The sequence below is a fragment of the Diachasma alloeum genome, unplaced genomic scaffold, assembly GCF_001412515.2.
Source record: "Diachasma alloeum isolate Michigan unplaced genomic scaffold, Dall2.0 Dall_scaffold_00208, whole genome shotgun sequence".
NCBI lineage: Eukaryota > Metazoa > Arthropoda > Insecta > Hymenoptera > Braconidae > Diachasma > Diachasma alloeum.
The window spans coordinates 1,031,260-1,047,601 of NW_021680373.1; the positions used below are offsets into that span (position 1 = coordinate 1,031,260).

Sequence of the window (16,342 nt, forward strand, 5' to 3'; positions counted from 1 at the left end):
AATTGAACGGATGAATTTATTTAAATGGTTGATTGCATTTTCATAATTGTTTCTAGTGGAAATATCGTCGCTGTGTAGGTAACGGGGCGTAATAGCTCTGCTTACACACTCCACTTACGCCCCTTTGGCTTTACGACATGTTCAACATAAATTGTTGAAATGTTTTTATGAAATTTCAGGAAATTTTAAATGCTATTGTATTGAAATTTCGAAAATTTGGGGAAAAATTAATGAAACTTGTGAATTTTCTTTCAATTATTTCATGAAAATTAATAGAAAGAAGGAAAATTCAGTGGAATTATGTACTAAATATTTAAATAATGAGAAATAATATAAATAAAATTAGTGGTTTGCTGAAAATTTAAGTAAGTGGGGAAATTCTCGTCTTTCTGCCACTCAAGAACTTGGAATTGTGTTGGATTTTTACTGAAATTAGAAATTGTAGGATTTTTTTCTGCCAAATCGCATCCAATATCATTCTCCTAAAATCTAGTAATTAACGATCTTTGAAATATTAATCATTTTCTGACAGTGTATTAATTAATAAATCGTTTAGATGTTTGTTAAATTACGATCAGAGGCTTCATTAGGCATCACCTTCCACTTTCTAGTTACTTCACTTATTCAATTATAAATAATTTCAAAAAACTTTTTGATCAAAGTGAATTTATTTAATATTATTTCTCATAAAAATTTTTAAAATATGTATGTACTGTAAATATTAAATTATTATGGGATATAAACTTGGTAAAACAAAAAAAACTTCACTTATTACAAATATTTATCACATCATAGTTTCACTGAAATTTCAACTAATTTCGTTATTGAAAACTCCAAATTTTGTGGAGGAATCAATAAAAACTGGAAATTTCAGGTTAATTATTCCCTGGAAATTAATAAACAATATTATGTAAATTGGTACTGAATATTCATATTTTAATTGAAACTTCAAGTAAATTGGGAAATTTTTCCCGCCGCTCTAGAATTTGGAATTCCATCGAATTTTCACTAAAATCTGAAATTTCACTATCCCCCCCTCCTTTTTTTTATAGTCCATGAAATTAATTGTTTTTCCAACATTTTAGTAATTATAAATCATTTAGTTTCCGTTGAATAACGATCAGTTGTTTCGCCAGACATTGTCTCTCACTTTGAAGCCTGAAAGGGTTGAGACTAGGTGAAAAAGGGGGTTGTTGAGACATATAGTGAGAGGGCGTAACCCAGCATTCCACGGTAAATTAACTTAGCGGACGGGAGGGGCGCAGAGATCCCTCGCCGGTTTTAGTCCCTCGGATCTTCCGCCAAATATTCATTTAAAAAGGTAAATGCAATTTTGCCGTTTTACGTGATTGAGATAATGCCCTCCGATTAACTGCCTTCCAACTTTCCTCCTCTCTTTTATTTTCAAAAAAATCCCACCACTCCCTTTATTTTTGTTATTCCCCCTCCGCCGTTATACTCCATCCCCACGGCTTGTTGTCTTTATTTCACATTGTCTCTGTCTTACCTTTCTATCCTACCGGTAGCATCAACGCGTCATTACCGAAATTCAAAACCCCTCCCTCCCCGCCTCTTCTCGTACCACCAATTCACTGGGCAATTGCAAGAGGCGGCGTCGACGGCGGCACCAACACGCCGACTCTTCGTTTTTCCCCCCTTCACCATTTCTTTTCTCTCACATCACCAATCAAATGCAATTTTCAGTACGTGTGCCTGGCAAGTATAAAAATTTCAAAGGGAAAAATAAGAATAATTGCACCTCTCCTTATTCATCTTTCTTTTTCTCTTTACATTCTTAATTATTTTCCTTTATTTGTCGTTGTAGCCAACAGCAGTATGGAAACTTAACGGATGACTGGTTTATTATCCCACCTGTCGCCACTACAGTGGTAAAATATTTGTCGGAATTTGCAGGCTCAAGTGCGGGGAATTTTTGTCAAGTGACATTTCCACTGAAATTTCAGGAAATTTCGGCATTGAAAGGCCGATTATTTTGTTGATTTTTCAACAATTTTGTCGGGATAGAAATAAAGAGCGATCGAAGTATAAAAATTTCGAAGGGAAAAATAATTATTCATCTTTGTCTTTCTCTTTATATTCGTAATTCGGATGACTGGCTTATTATCCCACCTGTCGGCACTCTTAAAAAATTTATCGGAATTTTTCGGATCAAATGCGGGAAATTTTTATTAAGTGACATTGCCACAGAAATTTACGGAAATTTCGGTATTGAAAAATCGATTATTTCATTGAGATTCTAATAATTTGATCAAGAAATAAATAAAAAACTGGGAATTTCAGTTCAATTATTCCGTAAACATTCGGAAAATTAATGAAAATTCAGGGACAACTATCGTTGCAATTATATAAAATTGATTATTTCATTGAGATTCTGATAACTTGATCAGGAAATGAATAAAAAGCTGGGGATTTCAGTTCAATTGTGCCATGAAAATGAATAAAGCCTAATAAAAATCAAGAAAATAACTGAATAATCAATTTATTGAAAATTAAAGAGAGTTAGGGAATTCTCATCTTCCTACTGTTCAAAAATGAGAAATTTCATGGAATTTTCAATGAAATCTGCAATTCCATGATTTTTTCCTCCCAAAATCGAATTCAATATCCCTTCCACGGAAATTACTAGTCCACTATCCATGAAATTAAATTCTTTTCCACCGGCAAGTGAGGGAATTTCCCTTTTACCTCCAAGTTAACTTCATGAATTCATGAATTCTCTTGAATTCTACCTGAAACTTGAAGTTTTATTCACTCTTGTGACAATCATGACCAAATTACCCGTAAAATTTCAATATTTTCTAACAGTCTACCTCTGCAGTTACCCGAAATTAATAATTTTTTTCCCCTCGTACATTTTTTTATCTCACCGGCTATTAAACGCAAAACGTAAGCAATCTCTTCTCACCTTCTCACCTTCAAGAAGATTGTCATTTAAACTTGAGCCTCACCACGTACAACACAAACACCTGTTTTACGGAGATGGTACTGTATCTCATTGCGCGACACCGCAATATTGCACAGTTACTCCGTCCTTATTCATCCTTCAAATGGCTGGAGAGATGCTGGAGGATTACCAAGGGAGGAGGGAGAAGTGAGCAAATTACCCGTGTGATGTTGCGGCAGAGCCGGGTGATACTAATGACGATGAAAAAAGGATGAGAGTGGTGTGGCCAAATGGCAAACAAGGTCGCTGCCACCGAGTCCCTGTTGCACGTTTACATGTGTACGGGGCAGGTACTATTATCGTCTCATCGGTGTTGGATTAATCCTTTTCCCACAGTGATGATTCTTGTAAAAAGTGTGGGAGACACCTGTACTTTAAAATATTCCGCATAGGGGATAGAGGAGAGGCAAATCAACATTTTATATCATGAATATATGGATAGATTGACAAAGTGAAATGACCCAATTTTGTTTCATTTCGAAGGCATTCTTTGAAGTTTGGAAATGCGACTTGATTCATTCAAATTGCGTCATTTGGACGAGAGATTTATGATGTAAGGAGATTAATAGTTCCTATATTCAGAAATAGATTTGGAGAATTTAATGATGTATTTCATATATTCAAAGGAATTTCGCGTACACCCAGAAAAATTATTTATTTGAATCAAATGAATAACTTTATTTAAATAGTACCAAACTTGTTTTTTCAAATTAAATAAGAAATTTCATTCGCAGTTTTGTTTATATTAAATAATTGTTTTTTTTACTATTAATAAATCTTTACTTGAATCAATTGAATTGTTTCTTTGAACTAACTAAATATTTATTTGATTTTAAAAAATCATTTATTTGAAATAAAAAAAATTGTTTGTTTAATATAATTAAACCCTTTTTCTTGAAACAAGTACACAAGCTTATTCATTTGTAATAAAAATATTGTTGAAATAAAAAATTTCAAATAAAGATTTTTGTTTGATTAAAGAAAAACATTTTTCTCGGTGTAGATACATTATATGACAGAAATATTCTCTGCATATATATTTTTTCGCAATATTTGTAGAATCTCAAGTTGTGAAACAATATGAATCAGAAAGTCTTCTTGAATAATCTGTGGTTCTAAGACCAATATATTTCGCATAGAGAAGGATAAAATGTACATTTTATATCGTAATAATATCTAGAGACTCGCAAAGTAAAATGAAACTTTTTTTGTCACTTTGAAGGTACTTTTTGAAACTGTGGAATGAGACTTGATTTATTCAAATCGCATCGTTTGGACATTTTCGAATTTTGAAAATTTACTGCTCAGATAAATTACGTGACACAGGAAAATTTCCGCGCATATTCTTCCCACAACACCTGTAGCATCTCAACTTGCTGAGGCAACACGAATCAAGCAATCCCCCAGGAAAATCTTTTGTTCTAAAACCATACCAATTTCCCCCGAAGATGAAAAATAATTATTCAGATTGTTGCAACGAGGTGTCAGATTGTTATTCAACCACCGCCAGAAGTGCAAATTTTCCCACACAAAGTGCAAAACCACAGGCAAAAATTCAACCACATTAGACAGAATGTGAAACAACCGACTGACAAACAGTTAGAAATTTACACCGAAAGATTAACTAAAATTGCGCATTCCCTCAAACTCGATATCCCCGCATCCTGAGATAATTTATCCCTCTCATTAGACATTTTTCTGAGACGCAGGTGGACAAATTATCCCAATCCTTTTCGTCAAGGTCCCTACAAATGGCTCTACGTTTATATAATAACGTCGGCGGTTACAAGAGATAGTTGAAAAAAAGGTAATAAATGAAAATAAATAAATGTAAAAAAATGAGGTAGCGAAGAGGGGGGAATGAGGATGAAGCGCGATACTAAAGAGGAGAAGTGGAAATGCCTACTGGTGGATGTTGCGAGGGATACAGGAGGCTGGCTTGCCGGTGTAAATGCAATCAAGAAGGCCTCAATTAGGCCGTCACGCCGTGCATCTCTCATCTTCTGGTGTAGTAGTTCTCTCATCTTGCCTCATTCCCTTTCCCTGAATTGATACCCGTGTGTGGATAAAAAACCTTATCAATTGTTATTCATCTCTTATCACTAAGCTCTTCATAATCAAAGTACTTGTTATTCATTTGATCAATCTCACTGATTTTCATCGTCGGTAAGAAGCCACGACGCATGTTTTAATCATGCTGAGCCGGTTCTGATGATCTTTATGGACACGATTAGTGAGGTTTAATGTTGAATAATATACATAAAGGGGTAGGATGGGTGTAGACGTTTGGTAAAGCGTAAAATTTACCGGGACGTCGACGATCATCCAACGATGGGACGCGCTTATTAGGTGGCTAGAAGCGGGCGTAAAACGTCCTCGTAATGACGGGTTTTACTAACTAACCGAAGAACGCAAAGATGCCGCAGGCCTTGTGCTCCCTGTATTGTCGCCGTCTCTCTCTGCGGCCTTTAGCAACATTTTGAGGTTGTCTCAGCTCTACTGATTTGTTTACACCGTAGTAATTTGGTAATGTTGGGTATATGTTTAGCCGCCAGGATTTCGGGGGATTGATGAATAAATGATAAGTGAAGGCCCCTCGGAAGAGGCAAAACTAGGAGGAAAAGAGAAATTGGAAATAAGGAATCTACTGTGCAGTCGAAATTTCGCGATTCTTTTATTGGTAATCTGTACTAGGGATGCGCGCGAGACTCCGGTGAGACTTCACTTGGGAGAGATCACAAAGCCAAAGATCTTTGGCTTTGTCACAGTCTCGGAAAGCACGATGTGACTCAGAGACAATTTATTTCGTTGCGGTCTCAATTTTTTCGTGTTTTTTCATGTGAAGTTACCTGATATGTGTTTCGTCTCGACCTTTTACAAATGAAAAACGCGAAAAATTGTAACCCAAAATCAGATGAATTGACTCAGTCATCAGGAGAGAAGCTTGACGACTGCGTCTTTCGAGACTGACGCGAAACCAACATTTTCCGTATTCCAGTGTATCTTTTACGTAAAATGGTAATTGGAAACTGATAATGATAGCGCACTGAGAGAAAATTAGCTCTGGCGAAAAACTATATGGTCCGGGTGAGAATATTTGATGGAGTGGAACAAATTGAAATTGATAGAAGGAAATTTAATATCTTTTACAAAAGTTGACATTTTTTTTTTTATCATTATTTTACATCGCTTCGACCCGGTTAGGGTATACTCCGATGATGATCAAGACTTTAAATGGTTAGATCGCACCATTCTACCCGGCCGGGATTTGAACTCGGAACCTTTCGCATGTGAGGCAACGAACTTACCCACTGCGCCAAGCCACCGGGATTAACGTTTTGTTATGATCGTCAGAAATATCCCTACAAGAATTCGAATTGAACATTGACGAAGAAAGAATTTTTTTTTCCCAAAAAAAAATCGGAAATAATTTGAAATTATTTAGTTTTGTCAATAATGCAGTTTTCGCCAAGAAAATTGTGGTTTCCGCTTGAAATAATCATTTGTTCCAAGAAAATTATAAGTGCTTTTCAGACAAAGATATGCACTACTCAATAACATTCACTTGGCAAAACCGGAGTCGCATATAATTCTCTGTGGAACGAATATATCTACCCGAAAGGTATGTAATTGTCAACAATTGCTACTACGAAAATTATCATGTTTTGGTGGAAACTTTCTTTTTTGTCCGCAAGTAAATTGATTCAACACGACAAAAGATCTCTTCAAGGGAATATATAGTTTTCGGCAGAACCAATTTATTCTCTCAGTGTAACAACACGACATTCTGTCTGGTTTTAGTCTAAGCAATTGAACTCTTTTTCTCTCCTTCAAACCATCGATCCTCTGAACTCCAAAAATCGGACTGGTTTGTATTATTTGCTGCCTACAGCAACCGTGAAAGACAGAATGTTCATAAAAATAAGAAGATAACGAAAATGCCACAGGCCTTGCTCTCCGTGTATGTCAGCCAACATTTTGAGGTTCTCAGTTTCACTGATCTGTTGGGTGTACGTTTAACCCACAGTATTTCCAAGCGTTGATAAATAAATAATAACACAGGGTTACTCAGGTAAATTAGAACTACAGGAAAACCAAAAGTCACAAATAAAAACTCATTTTACATTCGAAAATCCTCGTTTTTTTATTGGCAATTATATGTTTTATTTGTCGCAAAGAAAGAAAAAATGGTAATGGGAGACTGATAATGATAGTAACAAGCTAATTAGAATGTTGGATTGGTAAGGGCACAAAATTTTGTTTTCTTCTAAGTCTAAGTAATTGAGATAGGGAATGTTGTTTCCCTCTTTCCAACCGCCTATCCGCCGATCTCCAACAATCGGATTGGTTTGTGTTGTTTATTGCATATCCAGCAATCGTGAAACACAGGAATGTTCATAAAAATAAGAAGATTGTGATTGAGCCAGTGGAATGTACCTCCGAATGTTCTGTATTTACAACTTTAGGCAACTTCTCAATCACCTCTTCTCTCGCTCACTTATGTAAAACTTTAATAACAATATAATATGTTTAATACAATAAGTATAAATATTTGCAACGTATCTATAAGTATGATATATGCTACGGAAACATATAGATTCAATATAAGAAATATCTCTTTGCAAAGATCGACATTAATATCAATACACGACTTCAACGTTTAACCGGATGTTACAAATATCATTAAACTTTCAATCCTCAACACTTGAATTTCATTCATTGGCCCATATATAGCAATACCATGACGCAACATTAGAAAATTATTCGATGATAAACTACCATTAATAGTTTCCTGAATGTTCGGGTCATGGTGATAGTTAAGTTATGAAAATTAAGGATTGGGAATGTATAACGGATAAACCAATAAATATCTGGATTGAATAGATATTTCTGAAATATCTAAAACCGCTAGTATTGGTTCATTAAGGCTTGAGTGAATTGCGTTTGCAGCTGAGCGTTTTGCAATCACCACTTGAAAGCGACGACATTTCCAGGAATCGATAATAAAATTTGTTGTGATCATTATGATTGATTACTGGACCTGTCGAAGTGGCGACCTCACAACGCATTGATACAACATATCACGATGAAAACTCCCTGAACAAAGATCATTTGAGAAATACGAGAAGCAAATTGAGATTCAAGCTCGGTTGACATAAAAAGCTATAAGTGTATTCTATCTCTCACTGAGGGCTTTCCATTTAGGGGATAATGTGAGTCGAATGTGCGGTTGATTCATCATTTTTCTCTGGAGATAATCTATCCTCTTTCGTTGGAAATTGCACTTGAACTGATTCATGTCATCCCCTAGATAGAAGAGAGTAAAACACTTCTCGTTTTTTGCGGATGTGAAAAAAATTCATTTACCAAACCAGGTTTACAAATGAATTCCAAAGAGCCCGTCTTCGGTAGAACATCGGAGCTTGATCAATTACGCTTGATCATCATACAAAGATAATTTGAAAAAGAAGAGCAGCAAATTGAGATTCAAGCTCGGTTGACACAAAAAACGACAAGTGGATTCTATCCCTCATCGAGGGCTTTTCATCTAGGGGATAAAACAAGTCGAATGCAGGGTCGGTTCATCATATTTCTCCGAAGATGATCTATCCTCTTCCGGTGTAAATCGCACTTAAACTGGTTCGTTTCATCCCCTAGATAGAAGATAGTAAAACACTTCTAGTTTTTTACACATGTGAAAAAAATTCATTTACCAAACCAGGTTTACAAATGAATTCCAAAGAGCCTGTCCTTGGTAGATCATCGGAGCTTGATCAATTACGCTTGATCGTCATGTAAAGATAATTTGAAAAAGAAGAGCAGCAAATTGAGATTCAAGCTCGTTTGTCACAAAAAACGACAAGTGTATTCTATCCCTCATCGAGGGCTTTTCATCTAGGGGATAAAACAAGTCGAATGTAGGGTCGGTTCATCATATTTCTCCGAGGATGATCTATCCTCTTCCGGTGTAAATAAAACATAAACAGGTTCATTTTATCCCCCAGATAGAAGAGATAAGAACACTTATCGTTTTTTGTGCATGTTAAAAATTCATTCATCACGCTAGCTTAAGAAATGAATTCCAAAGAGCCCGTCTTTGGTAGATCATCGGAGCTTGATCAATTATGCCTGATCATCAATTTCACGTTATTGAATGTTAAATATAATGACGATTATACGATTCTTCAGCTTATGAGATCACCGTTCTTTCGAAGCATTTCAAGATGAAGTTCGTATTCACGTGCCTTTAATCTCAGGGAGGCAATGCTGTTTGTCCTTCTGTCAATGTCTGGTAATGTTGTTATGCTGCCTGTTGGTGAGCCAGCCGGTGAACTCGTGTTTGTCGACGATGCGGGAGGTAGTGGATGTCCAACAACGGGGGATGGTGGCGCTGCTGCAGGCGGTGGAACCGGTGCCGATAGCGAAGACTGAGGTGGTGGCTGAGGTGGAGGTGAGTTCCTGACGATTTTCGGCCTCTGTGCTGCTGATATATTCGCTAGTAATGTTTGGAACGACGCGGCTGAGGTGTAGGGCAGTGGCATCCCTGGGGGAAGGAGAGGAGGTGGTGCTCGATGGTAAGGATGATTCGGATAGCCTCCCGTTAGAATTGGGCCGTGACCCAGTGGTGGGTATCTGAAGGCCTCGAAGGGCTTGCGCAGGGCAAACGATCCCAAATGAGCGAATGGATTGGGCAACGTTGGAGCTACCACAGCTGATGGCGGGGGACCACCTCCTCCCAAGTATGGGTTGTACGGGTGACCCTGGGGGCCGACCTTCTCCTGCTTCCGCCACTTGGCTCGACGATTTTGAAACCACACCTGAAGCACAACATGAAAAGAAAAAGGAAACGTTAACAATAGGGCTTTTGTCTGGCCTAGTTTTGGACAAGTATTAGTTTGGTGAACTTACATTAAGGATGATGTGTTTTAGTATCAGGATTTTGTGCGGGAATTCACGAAGCAGGATAAGGATAACTCGAGCATGGTTATTGATATTCCTCAAGTAACAAATGTATCATAGATCCTCCGCAAAAGGCACTATTTTATTCACCTCAGAAAGGAAGTTGAAGCGGAACAATTGATGATGCCGTTTTCATCAGTTCTTCGAAGTGATCTGAGAGGGCCTCTAATCAGTTCAACGGAAGTTACTATTACACCCGACTCATTCCGTGAAGTATCTGCTTTTATTTCTTCTCCCCATTCCATTTCTATTTTTTTATTTTTCTTTTCTCAAACCTCTCTTTCATCTTCTTCATCCACCAGTTGGAGAGTAAAAATAAATGCTTTCTTTTTTTCCTACTTTTAATTAAGAAATATCTCCACTAATTCAGTAAAACCGAGAATGCTGGGGGAGTGAAGGGGAAAAGAAGATAGAAGACGGAGAGGAATCGAGTTATAAAATATAAGGTGAGGACTCGTGCCGGTTGTTGGGTTGAACACACCGGTACGAAAAAGCAAACAAATGCGAAAAACTCTCAGAACTATCGTTTCTTCTTTTGTTCTTAATATAAAGAAATGGGCGAGGATAGACGGCGGGAGGGAAGGGGGGGGGCTAGGGGGGTTAGGGGGAGAGGGAGAGAGAAGGATATTTCGTCTCTTGAAGGCTTAAACTCGACGCGTGCGGGATATCGTGACAGAACGCAATGAATCCAGAGTTTATTCGTCAACAACAATTCAACTTATCCAATCATCCACGGTACGGGGGCGATCGTGACCGAGAGCGCACCTGCGGAATTTCGCTGTGGCCTTCCTGACTCTCCTTCCTAGAAGCAGTTCAAACCCATCTCTCCCCAGCTACATTTTATTGTCCTTTATAATAACAATTCAACTAAAAGAGATTAAGTTGAAGTTGTAAAATTCCATCCAATGTTTTTTCATAAGATGAAAAAGAGAAAATAGAGAAATCGCTCAAGTATTTTAATATTTTTTTACGACAGTTTCATTCACTTGAATATGTTAAATTGTTTAGAAGTTGTTACTGACGTAAAAGAGATGCCGACTACTGGTGAATAATATCCGAGGAGAATTCTAATGTAAAAGGACAGTGAAGCACGAGTCACGCACGTAAGAATAGAATGACGATGCTCTTCTGTTTAGTATTTGTACAAGAGCGATGATCAGATATGATTTTGTAATGGCTGGTTAAAAGTTGAATTGAACAAGGCGAGCATGCAATATTATTAGAGAAAGGAAAATTGAAGATTGGGAAGTTGGTAACGAGAGGGATGAGGATGAGGTGGGGAGGGGGAGGGGGGGCGGTGCCCCCCCATGGCGAAGACGATTGCCCCCCAGCGGGAAGCTAAACATCCAACGGGGTTAAAACAAAATGCACCGACGCACACACCACGAAATCCAGTCGTTTCACCTTAATTGCGGCACATTAATTATAATGGCCGCTAGCATTCAGGATGTATTATCAATTCGATTTGTATGGCCAGAGTGAGCGCAGGTATAACGATCGTTAATCTGTCGAATTCATTTTAATTTTTATTTTGCCCTCTTTCGTTTAAAAAGAATGGAATGAAAATAGTCNGGGGGGGAAGGGGGGGGGCTGGGGGGGTTAGGGGGAGAGGGAGAGAGAAGGATATTTCGTCTCTTGAAGGCTTAAACTCGACGCGTGCGGGATATCGTGACAGAACGCAATGAATCCAGAGTTTATTCGTCAACAACAATTCAACTTATCCAATCATCCACGGTACGGGGGCGATCGTGACCGAGAGCGCACCTGCGGAATTTCGCTGTGGCCTTCCTGACTCTCCTTCCTAGAAGCAGTTCAAACCCATCTCTCCCCAGCTACATTTTATTGTCCTTTATAATAACAATTCAACTAAAAGAGATTAAGTTGAAGTTGTAAAATTCCATCCGATGTTTTTTCATAAGATGAAAAAGAGAAAATAGAGAAATCGCTCAAGTATTTTAATATTTTTTTACGACAGTTTCATTCACTTGAATATGTTAAATTGTTTAGAAGTTGTTACTGACGTAAAAGAGATGCCGACTACTGGTGAATAATATCCGAGGAGAATTCTAATGTAAAAGGACAGTGAAGCACGAGTCACGCACGTAAGAATAGAATGACGATGCTCTTCTGTTTAGTATTTGTACAAGAGCGATGATCAGATATGATTTTGTAATGGCTGGTTAAAAGTTGAATTGAACAAGGCGAGCATGCAATATTATTAGAGAAAGGAAAATTGAAGATTGGGAAGTTGGTAACGAGAGGGATGAGGATGAGGTGGGGAGGGGGAGGGGGGGCGGTGCCCCCCCATGGCGAAGACGATTGCCCCCCAGCGGGAAGCTAAACATCCAACGGGGTTAAAACAAAATGCACCGACGCACACACCACGAAATCCAGTCGTTTCACCTTAATTGCGGCACATTAATTATAATGGCCGCTAGCATTCAGGATGTATTATCAATTCGATTTGTATGGCCAGAGTGAGCGCAGGTATAACGATCGTTAATCTGTCGAATTCATTTTAATTTTTATTTTGCCCTCTTTCGTTTAAAAAGAATGGAATGAAAATAGTCACAAATAATGGGTTAATAATGAGCTGATGATCTATGGGAGAACGTAAATTAGAAGAAATTCGAGTGGGCATTTGGGGAATTGATGGTTCACCGCTAGATGGCCACTGTCTCTCGCAATCAGTGCGGAGCCATGAAGGAGTAGAATTAGAAAAGCTCGCGGAGAGTCCACAAATCTAATTAAATTTTTACGTAAAAAAATTAACCTATAAATTTATATAAACAAACAGAAAATTAGTAATGTCCAAGGACAGGAATAAAAAATATAAGTAAATACGTCCGTAAATTTAAATTTAAACATAAACAGATCGATAAAGCTTTTGAATTATAAAAAAATAGTGCACAGTTGGGGCTGAATCATTTTTTAGTAAAACTCCCTCTTTGATAAAAAATAATGGGAGAAAAATAGCCACAAATAATGATTTAATAATGAGCTGATGATCTACCACTCGACGGAAATGCGAGAAAATAATCGAGCGGTAATTTGTGGAGTCAATGTTTCACCGCTAGATGGCGAGCATTTCTCACAATCAATACACAACCATGAAGAGCTAAAATTACAAAACCCCGTGGATAGTACACAGTTGGGGCTCGATCATTTTATTTGCTGAATAAAGTGTAATTTGTACTATCAGAGACACTTTATCTTGCGGAACACAGGAACTCGCACCTGGGGTTCTCGACACGCAGACCAACCGTGCGGTTCACGCTTAACACCCTTTTCTCAAAACTCTATTATTCCCTCTACGGTTCGTTTGCTCCTGCAGCCTTCAATCCTCTCAATCACAAAATTTCCTCTTTTTTATGATGCCCTCGGCTGGCCTCTTCGGTGTATAAAAGATGTTGAAAGAAATGAGACAAAAAAATAAAAGAGGTAAAAAATGTATGATCGAGGGATACCTCGGGAAAAGTTGGTCTTGAGCACACAATTTTTCGAAATAAAATCAAGGGCCCGGGGCTCACGCGATGCGTTGTGTTTCCCGGAACCCCTGCTCGAGCGATCATTGAGTCGCGGAAAGGTATATATAATACGAAAAAGGGACCCCCAGTTGCCGACAAACGCTCGACTCCTGGACTTTTGGGGTCCGAAAGGAGAGAGGAGAGAGACCACCTCGGCCGGGAGTCGTGTTTTTCTCCCGCTCACACAAGATTTTTGATGGGTTTGAGGAATGCGAGGGAGGACTAAAGCTTCTAGGAAGACAAATTTCACTTTTTTCCGCTGTTACTGCAAAAACAAAATTTTTTTTCACATTTTTAATCAACTACCGACTCGGCTCAACTTTTCTATTACGTGACCAACAGCTCTATTCGTTGCAATTCGTACTACCCAGCATTGAAGTGTAATTAATTATTAACATCGCAATTAAGAATTAAGTTTTTCTCACTGGCTGGTTTAATCGCGGCGGCGCACGCGTGCTGACAATTCAATTTTCTTTAATTTCCAGCCATGGCTATCGCGAATTATCGCAGCGCACACATGGGAATTGCAATCCACATGATACACCAATACAGTGGGGAAGACTACCGTTTGCGTATGGTCAATGGTCACCGGTTTTGATGCTACCTTGGGTACGTTCCTCTTTGCCATCAAGTTTCTACGAAATGATTAACTACAGGCCTCGATGCGTGTCATTCTTTTCACTCAGTGGTTCTCACTTTCTATTGAAGTTCTAGTACCCACGTTTATTCATTACGAGAGATGACGGACGGGGGATTGCTTTGGTGGGATGTAACATAAGTTCATTGTGTCGATCAGTCTTTCCATTTGAACTCGATTGATATTTAACGCCGCGAAGATGACGTCTTTCGAGATACGTCACAAAAATAAGTATTGTAAATTAAGAAAACTTTGAGATATTCTTGTAGGCACCCTCCGAAAAAATAATTAAGGATAGAAATATTCTCAGAGATAATGTTTTGATCTAATGATGATGACCAATGTGCTTTGAGTTTGAAAAGTATTAATAATTTTAGCAAGAAATTTGTTTGAAAATTTCGAAGAAACAATGAAGCTGAAACTATTAGCGAAAGATCCGCTAACAGAAGTTGCGATTTAGGCACATCTGCGTACAAATATTTTAAAATCATTTGCAACCTTTCTCACACTTGAAAAACATTTATACCTGTGATTGTTTGATTCACACCTTTAAAAATCCCGTAAATTGATCTTCCGCTGGCGAATATTCCGTTAGTTTCAGGTTCTTAAAAAAACGGTGGCCTTTTTTACGCCTCAAATCTTCTTACAAGATCATCGCAAGATGGTTGGGGTCAAAATGTATATCAATATATAGCTACCAACAGCACGATATACCCGCATTGTCCTAAAGTACTCTCTAATTCGCTAAAATCGTTGCAAAACATCCAGGCTTTTAAAAATATTTCCACATCGCTAAATCCAATTCGCAAAAAATTACCGCAAAGTCCATAATGTCCCCAAATATCCCCTATTTTTCCTTTCTTTCTCTTAATCCAAGCATTTGCCTCATTGAATTCGAAGATATGTCGGTCACGATGCCAGAATGTTTAACGTCACGCGATAATTTCGCAAGTACTCTCAAAATAACACGGAAAAATGCAGTCTTAACCCGCGAGTGATGGCAGTAGTGGGGCAAGGGAGATCACAGTTAGCATGGCAGTGGTATTATCAAAGAAAGTGAACTAATGGGGTAAAAGGGGAGGGTAAATATAAAATCTCTTGTGTATTAAAGTCGTGTATGTACCGAGAATAAATTAAACTAATTGAGCAAATTAGCCGGCTGTTCACGCAACATGTATTCACGTTGAATAATCTACCATCAGAGTTTTCAACGTACAATAATAAACACCGAGGGGCTATTCGTCACTTGATATGCATGACGAATTAAATATCTTGTATTATTTCATGTTATTCATTATTAATTAGTGTATTTACGCACCTGGATACGAGCCTCGGTAAGGCCGATCTTCATGGCGAGTTCCTCCCTGAAACAATAATCACTTATTAATTCATCTGTTCAATTACTCGAAACAAAATCAATAATAAAAACATGATTAATTCAATGTTTCCCTCGGTTATGCTCAATGGGCTCGTGGAAAATTACAATTCAAGGATATACCGCGCAATCTACACGTTTTCCAGGTAAAACTGTTCAATAATTAATAAAAAAAAGCCCCCATTCACTTGAATGAGATCTAGAAAAATAAAAGTGGGAGGGCAGTCAATATGAAGGCTCGCATTTAAAGGAGCACGATTCAATTATCCTCTGGGAGCCCCATTTGTCCGACAAACGTAATATTCCTTCACGCCCGAGTGGATTCGGAAAAGCGGCGAGTGAATAAATGACAGGGGACCCGTGGGTCCGTGGCAGAAATTGCGAGTTACAGGCGAGTTTTGCGCACTTTACGATGTTTCAAGGGTGTTTTTGTTTCATTTTAACTCGTCCTGGACGGGTTTTAATTCAAATGTAGGGAAAGAGGAAATTAACGATAAAACACGAGATTACACATGAGCGATATGGAGGTGGATAAATATTTTTTCAGTCTGATCTCCTTTCTCGGCAAAGTTTGCTCTCAACAATTACTTACGTGATTGCAATTTCCCGACTGCTATTATCTATCGGACATATCCATGTTTGAAGTTGTGGAAAAAATGATGTTTTATTATAATTTGCAATGAGTCATTGTGGACTATATTTTTTTTAAGTGCTGTATACACTCGCCGGCTTAATAAGATCACGAATTTTCGCGGTTAGACGGCCACTCCTAATTATCCCTCCATTCACCACAAGATAAGGCGTAAGCTACTGGTTTGTAACCTCGATTCTCGCACTTACTTGGGGTCTTACCCGTATTTTTTTTCCTCTTTTCATTT

General features: G+C 38.1%; 1 protein-coding gene across 1 annotated transcript in view; it reads right to left on the reverse strand.

Annotated features, from left to right (window-relative positions):
• Nucleotides 1-7,083: 7,083 nt before the first annotated feature.
• The window catches only part of LOC107036368 (homeobox protein aristaless), a 76,097-nt gene continuing 66,838 nt past the window's right edge, over nucleotides 7,084-16,342 (reverse strand). The window contains exons 3-4 of the mRNA XM_015254307.2: nucleotides 15,408-15,453; nucleotides 7,084-9,783 (exon numbers count right to left, since the gene is read on the reverse strand). Of these exons, the coding sequence (XP_015109793.1) occupies nucleotides 9,151-9,783; nucleotides 15,408-15,453 (679 nt within the window). The 3' untranslated portion in view covers nucleotides 7,084-9,150. The remainder of the gene's footprint in view (nucleotides 9,784-15,407; nucleotides 15,454-16,342) is intronic.